The sequence below is a fragment of the Aphidius gifuensis genome, linkage group LG3, assembly GCF_014905175.1.
Source record: "Aphidius gifuensis isolate YNYX2018 linkage group LG3, ASM1490517v1, whole genome shotgun sequence".
NCBI lineage: Eukaryota > Metazoa > Arthropoda > Insecta > Hymenoptera > Braconidae > Aphidius > Aphidius gifuensis.
Genome location: NC_057790.1, coordinates 22,635,988 through 22,651,245, shown reverse-complemented (window position 1 = coordinate 22,651,245; position 15,258 = coordinate 22,635,988). Strand labels below are relative to the sequence as shown.

The window sequence follows — 15,258 nt, the reverse complement described above, 5'->3', positions numbered from 1 at the left end:
TCATTATTTTCAATCTGTAATAATAATTTTTTAAATACAATTTTGATGATTTTTAAAATGGTCGTTTTAAATATGTGATTTTGTGAAAAATTCATTTGTGTTTGTATAAATGCGTGTACCTTGAGTTCTTCGGGTTTGCCAAGACTTGTTTTTTTAGGCTTTGGAAGTGCGAGTACATCTTTCTAAAAATTAAATTTATTCGCGATGAGTAATAAGTGTTATACTAAATTTTTGTCATGTGTTAGTGTTTATAATGTGTTGATAGTTTTGTGTACCTTTGGTTCTTCAGGTTTGCCAAGGGTTGACTTGGGTTTTTCTTCCTCCTGAAAAGTGTTTTTCGTTTATTTTTTAATTTATAATTTATCAATTTTTTAAATAATTAATATAATTGTTTTTTTTTGTATAATGTGTACCTTTAGAGTTTCAGTTTTTCCATTGACTATTGGTTTTTTAACTGATGATTTGGCCTAAAATTTTTTAAGTAATATATTGTGTTATTTTAAATTTTTCAAGTGTATTTTCTTTTTTTTTTTTTTTGTAAATGTATGTGTACCTCGTCTGATTCTTCAGGTGTTGTTTTTGAAAATGATATTCTTTTTTTAGGTTCTTCCACGGATAATTTCGATGTGGGTTCAGATTTTATCTGAAATATTAACAAAGCCATTTAATTATCAATAAAAATGTTTCAAGTATTTTGTGTTGTTTAGTGTACCTCTTCAGGTTCATCAGTTGGTTTTGTTTTTTTGGATATTGAAGGACGTTTTTTAGGCTCTTCAGCAGATAATTTTGATTTTGGCTCAGCCTCCAGCTAAAATTCCATGAAATAAATTTTTTATATAAAAAATTACATATAAAAAATATAAAAAATTTAATTAAATTGTTTATTTATTAGTTTGTTGTGTGTATTGTTGTGTACCTCATCTGTTTTATCATTATTTTCATTTGGTATTGTTTTCTTTGTTATTGAAAGACGTTTTTTGGGTTGTTCCACGGATAATTTGGACTGTGGTTCAGGTTTTATCTAAAATTAGGATATGGCGATGATATTAATAAATTGATATTCAGTATATTTATTTTTTAATAATTTTTATACCTCATCTGTTTCATCACTTGGTGTTTTCTTTGAAATGGACAGACGTTTTTTAGGTTCCTCTGTGGTTAGTTTTGATTGAGGTTCAGGTTTTATCTGAAATGGGAATTAGGTAATGGTATTAATAAATTAATACGCAAATTATTTGTTTGTTAATATATTTATACCTCATCTGTCTCATCACTTGGTGTTTTCTTGGAAACAGACAAACGTTTTTTGGGTTCCTCAGTGGTTAATTTGGACTGTGGTTCAGGTTTTATCTGAAATGGAAATTAGGTGTTGGCATTAATTAATTATTATTCAATATATTTATTTGTTAATAATTTTTCTACCTCGTCTGTCTCATCAGTTGGTGATTTTTTAGAAACAGACAAACGTTTTTTGGGTTCCTCTGTGGTTAATTCAGATTGTGGTTCAGGTTTTACCTGTAAAAAGGAATAGGTAATGGTATTAATAAATTAATATTTAATTTATTTGTATGTGAATACTAATATACCTCATCTGTCTCATCAGTTGGTGCTTTTTTAGAAACAGATAGACGTTTTTTGGGCTTTTCTGTGGTTAATTTGGACTGTGGTTCAGGTTTTATCTGAAAAAAGGAATTAGGTATTGATATTAATAAATTAATATTCAGTATATTTATTTGTTAATAATTTTTCTACCTCATCTGTCTCATCAGTTGGTGACTTTTTAGAAACAGATAGACGTTTTTTGGGTTCCTCTGTCGTTAATTTGGACTGTGGTTCAGGTTTTATCTGAAAAAGGAATTGGTGTTGGTATTAATAAATTAATTAATAATTTATTTGTATGTTAATATTAATATACCTCATCTGTCTCATCAGTTTTTGGTATTTTCTTGGATATAGATAAACGTTTTTTCGGTTCTTCTACCGATAATTTTGGTTTAGGTTCCAACTAAAATATTTACAACGTCATGAATATTATTCGTTTGAATTAATTGAATTTAATTGAAAAAAAAAAACTAAATAATAAAAATTAAACTATCTGTAATTAAAATGTGATTATTAGTGTATTTTTTTTTTTAATTGTGTACCTCTTGTGTTTCCTCAGTTGGTATTGTTTTGTTGGATAATGAATTAATTTTTTTAGGTTTTTCATTGGTTTGTTTAGGTTCCATCTAAAATATTTACAAAATCCAATGTAAAATAAATTTTTAAAAAATTATATGTACAGTGTTATGTGTTTTATGTGTACCTCGTCAAGTTTATCATTTGATGTTGTTTTCTGTGATATTGAATTACGTTTTTTTGGTTCTTCCACGGATAATTTAGATGTTGGTTTTTCCAACTAAAATAATTACGGAATTTAATGAAAAAAAATTTCGAATAAAAAAAGTTTAATAATAGATGATAAATTTTTTGTTTTTATTAATATAATTTGTGTACCTCTTCAAGCTCTACGCCGTTTGTCGTTTTATTAGATATTGAATGACGTTTTTTCGGCTCTTCAACGATTAATTTAGACTTTGGTATTGCCAACTAAAATATTTATGAGTTAATAAATAAAAAACCAAAATGATTAAGACATATTATTTATCATGTATGCGTGTTAATGTAATTTGTTTCGTGTACCTCATCTGGCTCATCAGTAAGTGTCGTTGTTTTATTGGATAGTGAATGACGTTTTTTGGATTCCTCAACTATTAATTTTGATTTTGCTTCCAACTAAAATATTCACGAGATGTATTTAAATATATTTTTAGAATATAATAATAGAAATAAAAATAAAAAAAAATTGACATGACATATTAAGTATTTTTATGTTTATGTAAGTGATTATGTATACCTTCTCTGGTTCTTCGGTTGGTGTTGTTTTTTTAGTTATTGAAGGACGTTTTTTGGATTCTTCAACTGGTAATTTTGTTTCAGGTTCCAACTGAAATATTACAGTGACATGGATAAAAGGGATAGATAAGAAATTAAATAAGAAAAATGTATTGTGTTATTTTTTTTTTTTTTTTGTTATTTTGTTTAGTGTACCTCATCTGATTGCTCAGTTGGTTTTGTTTTCTTGGATATTGAAAGACGTTTTTTAGGCTCCTCTGTAGGGGATTTTGATGGTGCCTTTTCCTCTTTCAACTAGAATTTTTTGTTACATATAATAAATGAATAAACGTTTTTAAAAATATGTTTGTATTAGTGTAAAATGTAAGTGTACCTCTTCTGGTTCATCAGTTGGTTTTGTTTTCTTGGATATTGAAAGACGTTTTTTAGGCTCTTCTGTAGATAATTTTGTTGGTGTTTTTTCTTCTTTCAACTAGAATATTGTATTTTTTGCAATTAAATATACAAAATAATTGTTTTTATATTCTATATTTGTGTTAAATGTAAAATGTAAAATGTAAGTGTACCTCTTCTGGTTCATCAGTTGGTTTTGTTTTCTTAGATATTGAAAGACGTTTTTTAGGCTCCTCTGCAGGTGATTTTGATGGTGTCTTTTCTTCTTTTACCTATAATTATTTGTTAAATAAAAGAATTATAATAAAATAAATAGATAATGTTTTTTTGTAACTATTTTTGTGTTAAATGTAAAATGTAAGTGTACCTCTTCAGGTTCATCAGTTGGTTTTGTTTTCTTGGATATTGATAGACGTTTTTTAGGCTCCTCTGCAGGTGATTTTGATGCTGTCTTTTCTTCTTTCAACTAGAATTATTTTTGTATGATAAAATAAATAAAATAAATGTTTGTGTTAAATGTAAAATGTAATGTAAGTGTACCTCTTCTGGTTCATCAGTGGGTTTTGTTTTTTTCGAAATTGAAAGACGCTTTTTCGATTCATCCACAGATATTTTTGATTGAATCTCAGATTCCTGCTAAAATAATGACGTATTAAAATTTAAATATCCAACAAATGTCGAGTGTATTATTGTAATTTTTTTTTGTAAAATTATTTGTGTACCTTTGTGTCTTCAATTTTTTCGCCAGACTTTATTTTCTTTGTTGGTTCCTAAAAATTCATTTTAGAATTTTTCAATGTTTATTATAAATTGTGGAAATATCGAAATAAAACAAACATCGTTTTATAAAAAAAAAAAAATAAAAATATCGAGTATTTTCTTAACATGAAAATATCAAAATGTATTATTATTAAAAAAATAATAATCAACTTACTTTTTCTGAAACAGTTTTTTTGTCCATGACAGAAGAACGACGGCTATCTATTTTTTGTTCAACAATTGAACCACGACGACTATCACTTTTTTGTTCCATAATTGAAGTACGACGACTGTCAGATTTTTGTTCTACAATTGAAGAACGACGACTCTCAGAATTTGTCTCTGCAATCTAAATAAAAACCAATTGAAAAAAAACAATAAATTTAATATGCAATAAAATTAAAAATTATCTTTCTGAAAATTATTTTTGTCAAAGAAAAATCTTGTCTTGAAGTATTTAAAACAATTTGAGATATAAAAAGTATGAAAATCAAAAAAATTACAAATGTATTGTAGTGTTTTGTGTGTACCTGTGTTATTGAGGAACGTCTGCTGGACATTGGGCTACCATTTTCACTTATCTATGTGGTGTAAAAGCATGACATTGTGTAATGAAAAAAATTAAAAATAAAATATGTAAAAATTTGTTTAAAAATATTTATTATATTTACCGTTTCTTCACTTGTAGAAACAAGAGAACTTCGTCGACTTTCGGTCTTTAATTCTTCAACTCTGCTAATTGAAGATTTTCGTGTTGCAAGCTTGTCTGACTTGGATATTATTTCCTGAGATGAATCCTTGGAAATTGACTCTTTTTTCTTTAAAGTTTTCTTCTTTTCAGGCTCTTTAATTTCTTCCTTTTTGTCATCTGGTTTTTTCTGTATAATAATTCATGAATTTAATTAAAATTTATTTAAAAATTTTATTTATTTTTTATTTATTACCTTGATTGTTTTTATTTCCTCGACATTATTGACAATGTCTTCTTCCACAGTCTTTTTGATAAAATTTAAAAAAATAGATGTTAAATTATTTTTTATAAATTACATGCACAATTTTTATTAAATAAACTTGATCATGCTGGATTATTACAAAAAACACATGCAGATTGAAATATATTATATTTTTTGTATAATTTATTTTATAAATTTATTGTAAAAAATTAAAGCTAATAACAGCCAATTTTAACTATAACTTGGGTCTCTCGAGCAAGCGACTAAGCAATCAATAATTAATCCTGTCAATTGCTGCAAAATAAATAAAAAAGCATTTAGTACAGCATAAAATAAATATCATATTATAAAATTATTATAAAATTAAAAAATTATTATTTCAAAAAAAAATTATAATTGTTGAAGTCTTGTTGACTCACCACGACTTTGTCTTTCTGTAAATTGAATAAAATAAAAAACAATTATTTTGATTGGTACAACTTTCAAGATAGGTATATTTTAAAATAATTAATTCTTTCTCCAAAATGTGATTTATATTTTTAACATTTAAGGAGTACAGTGAAGCATGCAATTAATTTTTAGAATAAATATTTAAATTGTTCATCGAGTAGGTGAGTTTTTAATTATTTTTTATTTTTTTTTTTTGTGTAAAAAGTAATTACGTAGTAATGAAAAATAAATTGAATCAAGTACCTTGCCAGGCTTGTCGATACCATTTGGTTTTGTTTCTGGCTTGTCCTTAAAAAGATGAAAAAAAAATATGTTGTTTTAAATTTTTTTTATTGCATGTGGTAAATTTACTTGTAGATGATTTAAAAAAAAAATATTTTCTTTGAAATTTTAAATTCTTAAAAAAGAATTTTTGTTTGTTTTTATGAGCTAGTGTGAAAGTGTATTTAATGAATGTTTATGTATGAGTGTTTAAGTGTACCTCGGTGTATGAAAATATATCGGAAATTTCGGAATTAGGTTCTTCAATGATTGGTTCGTTGTCCTCGATGAGACTCACCAGATCTTCAGCTTCAGTCATACTTTTATAGTCGTCATCATCATCATCATCAGATTTCCAAGTAATTATATCCTAAAATTTTTTTTTTTTAACGACGAACACGATTGAAATTTAAATAACATAACAAAAATAATATAACAAAAATTGTTTGAAATTAACGAGTATGTTGATAAAGATTTTAAAAGTTGTAGAAAAATAATTGTTCTAGTTATTAATGTAGATGAAGTGTTCAAGTTTAATTGAAAATTGAAAATTGTTAGTTTAAGATTATATTAGAATGAAAATTTTCATGAAAATAAATACCTGTTTATCTTCGACTTTTTTAATTTCTTCAATCTTTTTCTTTTCTTCAATTTTCTTCTCTTCAATTATTTTCTTTTCTTCAAGTTTTTTCTTTTCCTCAATTTTTTTCTCTTCAATTTTTTTTACCTCTTCAATCTTTTCATCTTCCTCTTTCTTTTTCTTTTCTACTTTTTTCTTTTTCTTTTCTTCCTCCTCGTCGTCTTTCTTTTTTTCTTCACGTTTCTAAAAATTTTTTTAAGACAAGGCATGCATTTTATTTACAAAACGACAAAAAAACATTTACTTTTACGAATTTTCGATTAAAACAAGGTTGATAATTATTAACATAAACAGATAAAAACTTGGGTTTAATAATTTACGATAAAAAATTGGAGAATATACTCCAATAAAATTGAAGATATTTAAACTGTCTTTTAAAAATTAATAAACCTTAAAAAGTTGACCAATCAAAATACCTGTCGATGGTGATTTGAATAAAATTTGTATAATTAAATTTTCTTGTATATTTAAGATAATATAATTTACCTTGATTGTGATTAAAGCAGATGACTCATCTTTGCCTGATTCATTTGTTACGACAACCTTGTAAGTACCACTAAATTCTTCAGTTGTTGAAGTGATGACTAATTTCATTTCAATACCATTGAATGAAGTTGTAGTAGTCTTGGTTGATGTAATCAATTTTGAATCTCTATACCATTCAACTGTTGTTTTTTTATGTTGTTTTGTCAAACATGCACTCAATTGCAGAGTCTCGCCATACTCAAGAGTCTAATCGACAAAAATAAATGTATAAATTTTTCATATTAAAATAAAGGAAATTAAATTTTCAAGTTTTTTTAATTTACCTGAGCCTGGAGTCCCGAGGCAATCTTTGGTGGTTCAATTTCTTCTGGAAGTTCAGCAACTTCAACAACTTGTGATGTAGCTTCTCCTTTTTCATTTCTTGCCACCAATTGGTATTTACCCTTATCAGCTACTGAAATTTGTTCAATTTCAAGCTTGACAGCATATTCACCTTCTTTAACTTTTTCAACGTGAAGTTTGTGACGTGAATCTTCTTGTACAGCTTGAGATTCTTTGTACCATACACAATTTGGTGCGAATTTTGATAAAACACTGCACTCTACAATTACTGTTTTTTTCTTGACTATTTTAATGATCTTGGGTCTTTCTCTTATCACCGGTATAACTGAAGAAAAATTTATAAAAACATTTATCATTCTATACACATGATACTAAAATTAAAATTTTATTTTGATACTTACTTTCAACATTTAGGGTGAGATTTGCATTGAGTTCACCAAGACTATTTCTTATATTACATTTGTAGAGTCCAGAATCATCTGCACCAGGATCATGAAGTACAAGTTTGATATAATAAATATTATTTTCTTCTTCAACAACAGTCATTTGAATTTTTGATGATTCAGTGACAATTGTACCATCATGAGTCCAAACAATAGTTGGTTTTGGTTTTGCACTTATTCTACAATCCATCACAACAATTGAACCATTTTCTTTTGATTGAATTCTTGGTTTTTCAACAAATGTTGGTCCATCACCTTCAATTTCAGGCTCTGATTCAATATTAAGATTCAAATTTGCATTACTTTCTCCAAATTCATTTTTCACATGACAACGATAAGTACCACCATCTGGACCAGATGGATCCTGAAATAAATAACACATATAATTAATTTAAAATATAAAAATTAATGATAAATTAAATAAATATATTTATTTTTATATACATACTTTAATATTCATTGTAAGCTCGTAAATATCTTCCTCAACGTCAATCATTTTAATTGATATTTTTGTTGTTTCTTTGACAATAGTTGTACCACGGAACCATAATACATCTGGTCTTGGTTTAGCTCTGCATTTACATTTCATCGTGATAAGTGTACCACTTTCATTAGGAATAATACGTGGTTTTTCAACAAATGAAGGAGCAAAACCAGCTGCGTCTTCTGTACCTTGGAAGTATTTAAAATCCAATTAATTTTTATTACTCAACATTTAACAAACCTCCACAAATTATCACGTATGGAGATGAAAAACAAATAAAGCATGGAATGATTTAAAATAAATTTTATATACATATTTTTTTTTTTTATAATGAATAATAGTTTTAAAGTTAAAAATTAATTAGGGTTATCAAAAGCAACAAAGACAAGACACAGTACTGGGTGGTTAGAGGACAGACTTACCCAGAATTTTTAAAATTAAAAAAAAATTAAAAAACAAATAGAAAAACAGGGTCATTTTCATTCCTACATTAGGGTAATATTTTTTTTTGCATCTCCTACAAACATTCCGGAGTGATCATTCCAATATTTTTTTTTTTTTTTACACAACGACGTGCTGAGTCTCGTGCACATGACTCAATTTAACAAATGGATGTATATATATATGTATATTTATAACACTTTATTTATTTGTCGTGCACGATTAGAAATGTGAACGGACTTGCCTTGAAAATTAAGTGAGATGTTTGCATTACTTTCGCCATAATTATTAAAAGCATTGCAACGATAATTTCCACCATCAGCCTTTGTTGGATTTGATATTTCAAGAGTGAGTAGATATGTATCCTTGCCAGTTGATTTTCTTGACATTCTTATACGTGAACTACCATTTATTGCTTTTTGACCTTGATACCAAGTTATATCAGGTACTGGATGAGCTTCAAGTATACATTCCATTATCAGCAAATCTCCCTCTTGTCGAATTGTTGGTTTTTTTGGAAAACGTGGTGCCTTGCCATCAGGAATTCTGCGTAGATTTTATACATAGTTTCGAAAATAACCAGGTGTGTTCATATTTTGTTTGTTTTTTTTTTTTTTTTGTTTTTGTTTGTTCATATTGAAGCTTTAATTATCATAATTTAATAATTATTATTTATAAAAGAAAAATAATAATAAAGTAAATAAATAAAAATTATTAAAATGATTTAATCAAAGCTTCGTAAATATTTTAAAAAATAAAATAAAAAATAAATTTTGTTTTTTTTTTAATTCTTCATACTTGGGTTTATCTCCACCTTCAAAGTTGAGATTGATTGTTGCTGTTCCTTGTCCATTTTTATTTTTAGCCACTGCTCGATATTCACCACCATCAGATTTAATAATTGTATTTATTTGAAGTCTTGCTAAATAGTAAAGTTTTTGATCCATTTCCAGGGATGTTTTGAATCTTCCTCCTTCTTTAATTTCGCTTGCTCCGTGATACCTGAGTTTTTATTTTTCCTCTTTTTAATTTCTCATCTTCATTTTATTATTCTCAGTTAACATCCAATGTTTACCGAGTTATTTATTTTTTTTTTTATATAAAAGAGTAGATAAAAATAAGAAAAAAAAAAAACCCGACTCTTACCACTTGACACTTGGCTTTGGATCTCCAACTAATCGACACTCGAAGGAAATGGTACTGCCATCATCAGACTGTCTAATCACGGGTCGTTCGGTGAATGTTGGCTTGATTCCGTCATCAGGTACGGGCGCTTCATCGCCTATGTTTCGCACAAATTGTCATAAATACAATTTTGCTTTTTTTTTTTATATTTTTTAATTATATTTTTTGTTTAATATATATTTTTTCTCAGCAAAGCACTCCTGAGTGACGTATCGATCGATAATTATTATAAAACGACGTCAGCTTCAGAAACATCCTGGATCTTGTTCTCATTTTTTTTTTGTTTGTTTTTATCGTTGACAATCAATACACATTTGTTTGTCGAAATAATAATTTATTAAATTAATTACTTTTGATATAATAATATACTCCTTGTATCTCTTTTTTGTAATTTCATTTTTGTAAAGTATAAATAAAAAAAAATTGAATTCATATGAATAATTAAAGAGCCCTTGTGATATTGAATCGCGCTAGACTCTCACATGACAAACATTACTAACAATAACATGTAAAAATGTCATTAAAATTAAGCAACTAAGTAGTGAAGCGTCAGAGTCAGGCCAATGATGGTTTATATGATATTATAATTAATAATGTCATTTTATTAAGCAGCATGTTTTATGATATTCGTTGTTATTATTAGATTTTTTTTTTTTATTTTTTACTGTATTATCTTATTAACGTGTATCAAAACGTTTTTTTATTATTTTTTTCACATATTGTTTTATTTATATATTGTTGAAAGTCACACCGCGGGTTGTATATCGTGATATGTATTTGTATTTTATCTATATATAAATAATATTATATTCTCGATTCAGTTGATATATAAACGATCGATACGCCCCTTCGAAAAGCTCTCTAGAGACTATATTCAAAAATATTTATAGACAAAAAAATTATCAAAATAGAATTGTATTTGTGGATAAAAAATAAAAAAAAGCATAAAAAAAGAGAGACAGAATCGAGAAATAATAGAAAAAAAATAAAATAAAAATAGTTAAAAATAGATAAATTAAAAAAAAAAAAGAAAATAGATAAATTGAGGCGTAAGAGAGAGAAAGAGAAGACAGAGAAAGAGAAGAATAATATAGATGAACAAAAAAAAAATATATATATATATAAAAAAATAAGAATAAACAAAATTTAAGAAGAAGAAAAAAAATAAATAAAATAAATAATAATTGAGAGATCGATATACATCCCAAAAGTTAAAATGAGCGTTTGATTTAAAAGTGTTGTGTGTTGTGTGTATGATGTTTATTTTAATTATTATTTGTTATTTTTTCATTTGAATACTTACTGTCGAAATTAAGGGATATTGTTGCATTTGATTCACCGAGTTCATTTACTGATGTGACTCTGTATTTTCCAGCATCCTCAACAGTTACATTTTTTATTTCAAGTGTAACAAAATACGAGTGTCCATCTTTATCAACAGACAGCTTTAAAAAATAAATAAATTAATTAATTAATTAATTAACAAGTCAGTAGATAAATAAATAGTTAATTTAGATTTATGATGATGATTGTTACCTTGTGTCTTGGTGAATCCTTGACAACTTCCCCATCATGATACCATGTTATCTTTGGTGTTGGATCGGCAGTAATACGACATTCAAATAGCAATCTTTTACCATCATCCTCCTGTCTAATTGCTGGTTTTTTTGCAAATGTTGGTGCAATACCATCAATTTGTCTGCAATTATTAAAAGCATATAAATCAATAAATAAAAAAACATTAAAAATAATGTTTGATAAAAGAGGTAATGCTTCAAACTCATTCCCTCTTTTATTTACAAAAATAAACACAAAAAAAATTCATATATATATTTAAAATTCAAATGAAAATAAGATAAAAATAATTTTTAATAGTTTTGTTTATGATTTATGTGTGACCGTGATGATGAGAATATAAAAAAAAAAAACTATAAAAAATAAAATTATATATATGTGTGTATTTGATGATAGCTATTTTCAGCGACGGTCAGTAGTATTTAGCTCAACACTACATTGCTAATATTAATAACAAGAATTCACACGAAAAATAAATATACAAAATAAAAAAATAAATAAAAATATTAAAATTTGTTAATTAGCTGTTTAAAATATGGAAATTAAGTAAAGCACTAACCTTCTTCTTGGTGGAGCAGCTAAAAATAAAAAGAAAAAAAAATAAAGAAAAGTTTATAAAGCAAGGATTTAAAGCACATGATATGCAAAAGCAATTTGAATAAATAAGCATGAGTGTGATATAGCCACGAAAAATATAAATCCACGGTTTCAATTATTTTAAATAACAATATAATCAAAGTGAAAATATATATATACAACAATATCATGAAAATATTATATAAAAAACTAAAGCAAAAAAGAAAAAAACTAGTCAATTTAAATAACCGCGACACACTCGATGACTTACTTTTCTCTAGGCTCGTCCATGGCTGTAAAATATAATTTATATTACAAACTAATAAATGCTAAATTTTGTTTTTTTTTTTTGTTTTATTATTATTTTTTTTTTCTCTATATAAAATACAAAATTGTTTATTATTTTCCGAAATAAAAATTATTGAAAATATTCCAAGAATATTAAAAATTTAAAATAAGCTGCAATAATTTCAAAGAGAAAATATATAAGGCATTGATTAAATAAATAACTAAAATTGCAAATACTTTTTAAATAAATAACTAAATTTTTTTTAACGAATGTATAAATTGAAAAAATATATGACTTTAAAAATAAATAAATGAAAAAGAAAAAAAAAAGTGGATAATGATAAATGTTATTTATTTAACTTACGACTGAAGTTCAGGTTTATGGACGCAGCAACCTCGCCCATTTTATTTTTGGCCTTGACCTTGTAAAGTCCAGCATCCGTTTCAATGACATCATCAAGTTCGAGTACAACAAGAAATTTATTGGTACCAATATTTTGTACTTTAAAATTTGTTCTTGTATCTTCAGTCAATTGTGTATCACCCCTGAACCATAATATATCTGGTTTTGGTGAACTAACAAGTTGACATTCAAATATTAAACGATTGCCTTCATCTTCTTGACGTAGTTGTGGTTTTTGTGTAAAACTTGGCGCGAAATCATCGGCGACCCCCATTTTTAACGGGGTGCCTGATTTTATTTATTAAAATCCCGTTTGTTTTACTTGATTAAATTTCATCAACAATATATTATTATCACCACCTTCTTCTTCTTTTAATTTATATTTTTTCGTGGTAACATTCAAAATAAAAGCTCCTTGTACCCCCTCAATTTCTGCAATGAAAAATTTTAATTTTTTTCTATACAATATATGCAAAAGTAGCAATCATCAATTATAACTTGAGGACCAACTGATGTTCGCATTATTAATAGCTCAAAATAGACATTCAAAGTTATCTTGGTGAATAATTATTACGTCTGGCATGACGAGTCATCACATCAACCATTGAAATTTATTGAAAATGACATGTTCAATGAGCCAGCTTTATAATCATGATGCAACATTATACCTATATTTCTTTTTTACGGGAGATGAAAAATTTATAATAATAAAAATATACCTTTGTTAATTGATTTTTTATAAATAAAAAGGATCATTTTTTTTTTAAATTTAGAGGACAATACTATGAACCTTAGTAATATCCATATATGATATATATGTATAATATAAAATGTGGTATAAGAGTTGGCATAAAGCCGATAAAAAATACTCGAGATCGCTGGCCCCTCGTAACTGTCGCATCACATTCTTATACCAAGACACAGTTATTTTCGACTTTGGCGACTTATAAATTTTAATCACCAACATTTTTAAACATACATTCAGTCTGTTTTTGTCACTCAATATTAATGGACAAAGTATCAATCTCTCTCAACAAAAAATAAAATAAATTTAAAAAATAAAAAACAAAATTCATTATTACAAAATAGAAAGAAATAATTCATCAAATTATAAAACATAAATAAAAATAGATAAAATATATATACAAGAAATAAAAATAAAAAAAAAAAATCAAAATAATTTGGAAATTGGGTTAAAAATGAATGCCGGTAGATCTAGATCTTTGACACAGATTTATTTGGTTGATGGTAACTATTTTTATCCCCCTCCATTATTATTTTTTTTTTTAAGTCCTCTTCAGGGTCGTGTACCCACTAGTCATTATGTAGAATACATACATAATGACTTCATTAAACTATTCAGGACATGATAACGAAATTTAGTTGAATTGGAAAACTATCAACAATTATTGCACACATGTACAATAATAATGATAAATTGACACTAAAGTCTATATACATCAATTTGGCTATTAAAAAAAATATAAAAGTCTCGTAAATTAAACTAAAGACAAAACATTAAAACACATTCTTAATTTTTAACAACGCGTTAAAAATGTCTTACTATTCGTGGATATATACTACTTGCATCTGGCATTTTAAATCAAGTGCGTTAATTATAATTCACATCAACTTGAATTATATTATTTATTTTTATTAAAAATAGCTGGTTTATTTATTTATAATTATTGTTCATTTTAATAATGGGATTTATTGATAATATTAACAAGACTTTTTTGAATTTTCGTCAATTGAGAAACTCACGGTATGCGGATATTTTTAAATTTCTGAAAGTGAATATTGTTGGTAGTAGGGATATAGATATTTTTTTTTTTCTTTTTGACGATTCTCTTTGCCCACCCACGCATTTTGATCTGTCTCTTTGGACAGAGTTACACGATTTTTTTTTTTCTATTTTTTCTCAGTACAAATGAGGGGATAATGAATTATTTGACTGATTAGCTAAATGAAGAAGAGAATGATTTTTTAAGAATATAATTTGTTTTTTTAGTGTGGGGAGAATAAAATGATGATGAAGAAAAAAAAAGAAATATGAGGATTCGTGGAGAATTTTGGTATACGTGATGGATGCTGATGTATACGAACTAAAGAAAACTCGTGCGATCAAGCGCTTTGCTCCTCCTCACGTTACGTTACTCTAAAAATATACGGAACACCGAGCCTAGATACCTAGATAGACAGCTACGAATAAAGATACCAGTTGCGAGAGAAATCCAACCAATAATCCACGTATTTTATGACACTCATGATGATTAACCAATAATTATCAATAGATGATTTAAAAAATCAGATAAATTAATACGTAGCAACTCTTTCAAGAAAAAAAAAATAAAAACATTAAGTTAAATAAGAAAAGTAAAAAAAATAGTAGAGTCACTGTTATCAATTTATCGATAAAAAAAAACTAAATAATTATATAATGAATAATGAAAAGTCTCTCACTCACGCACGTTAATAAATGAGAATATTTATCTCGTTATAAAATTCACCCACTGATGTCACGGTTTAAAAATTTTCACTGGATATTTTAACGATGAACAAATTTTTCCACAATTTTTTTAATATAATAATTAATTGATTAATTAATTAATAAGAATAATTAAAATATTTTTTTTTTTTTTTTTTATAGATTTTTATAGATCACTCAGGCCAAATACACAGGG

General features: G+C 26.3%; 1 protein-coding gene across 6 annotated transcripts in view; it reads right to left on the bottom strand.

Annotated features, from left to right (window-relative positions):
* The window catches only part of LOC122852944 (twitchin), a 50,522-nt gene that overhangs the window by 34,654 nt on the left and 610 nt on the right, over window positions 1-15,258 (bottom strand). For 4 of the 6 annotated variants that reach the window (XM_044153084.1, XM_044153085.1, XM_044153086.1 and 1 more), the window contains exons 2-43: window positions 12,536-13,006; window positions 12,155-12,176; window positions 11,269-11,431; window positions 11,036-11,177; window positions 9,694-9,829; window positions 9,346-9,549; window positions 8,792-9,093; window positions 8,071-8,288; window positions 7,581-7,986; window positions 7,161-7,504; window positions 6,838-7,083; window positions 6,313-6,534; window positions 5,932-6,081; window positions 5,694-5,738; window positions 5,420-5,434; window positions 4,992-5,042; window positions 4,719-4,925; window positions 4,578-4,628; window positions 4,223-4,396; window positions 4,011-4,058; window positions 3,829-3,924; window positions 3,656-3,754; window positions 3,462-3,560; window positions 3,269-3,367; window positions 3,091-3,189; window positions 2,897-2,986; window positions 2,683-2,775; window positions 2,497-2,589; window positions 2,306-2,398; window positions 2,145-2,228; window positions 1,916-2,005; window positions 1,753-1,845; window positions 1,587-1,679; window positions 1,423-1,515; window positions 1,258-1,350; window positions 1,094-1,186; window positions 917-1,021; window positions 713-808; window positions 554-643; window positions 414-467; window positions 276-323; window positions 120-182 (exon numbers count right to left, since the gene is read on the bottom strand). In XM_044153084.1, coding sequence (XP_044009019.1) covers window positions 120-182; window positions 276-323; window positions 414-467; window positions 554-643; window positions 713-808; window positions 917-1,021; window positions 1,094-1,186; window positions 1,258-1,350; window positions 1,423-1,515; window positions 1,587-1,679; window positions 1,753-1,845; window positions 1,916-2,005; window positions 2,145-2,228; window positions 2,306-2,398; window positions 2,497-2,589; window positions 2,683-2,775; window positions 2,897-2,986; window positions 3,091-3,189; window positions 3,269-3,367; window positions 3,462-3,560; window positions 3,656-3,754; window positions 3,829-3,924; window positions 4,011-4,058; window positions 4,223-4,396; window positions 4,578-4,628; window positions 4,719-4,925; window positions 4,992-5,042; window positions 5,420-5,434; window positions 5,694-5,738; window positions 5,932-6,081; window positions 6,313-6,534; window positions 6,838-7,083; window positions 7,161-7,504; window positions 7,581-7,986; window positions 8,071-8,288; window positions 8,792-9,093; window positions 9,346-9,549; window positions 9,694-9,829; window positions 11,036-11,177; window positions 11,269-11,431; window positions 12,155-12,176; window positions 12,536-12,848 — 5,415 coding nt within the window. In that variant the 5' untranslated portion in view covers window positions 12,849-13,006. The remainder of the gene's footprint in view (window positions 1-119; window positions 183-275; window positions 324-413; window positions 468-553; window positions 644-712; window positions 809-916; window positions 1,022-1,093; window positions 1,187-1,257; window positions 1,351-1,422; window positions 1,516-1,586; window positions 1,680-1,752; window positions 1,846-1,915; window positions 2,006-2,144; window positions 2,229-2,305; window positions 2,399-2,496; window positions 2,590-2,682; window positions 2,776-2,896; window positions 2,987-3,090; window positions 3,190-3,268; window positions 3,368-3,461; window positions 3,561-3,655; window positions 3,755-3,828; window positions 3,925-4,010; window positions 4,059-4,222; window positions 4,397-4,577; window positions 4,629-4,718; window positions 4,926-4,991; window positions 5,043-5,419; window positions 5,435-5,693; window positions 5,739-5,931; window positions 6,082-6,312; window positions 6,535-6,837; window positions 7,084-7,160; window positions 7,505-7,580; window positions 7,987-8,070; window positions 8,289-8,791; window positions 9,094-9,345; window positions 9,550-9,693; window positions 9,830-11,035; window positions 11,178-11,268; window positions 11,432-12,154; window positions 12,177-12,535; window positions 13,007-15,258) is intronic. The other 2 variants (XM_044153089.1, XM_044153088.1) reach the window with 2 other exon arrangements.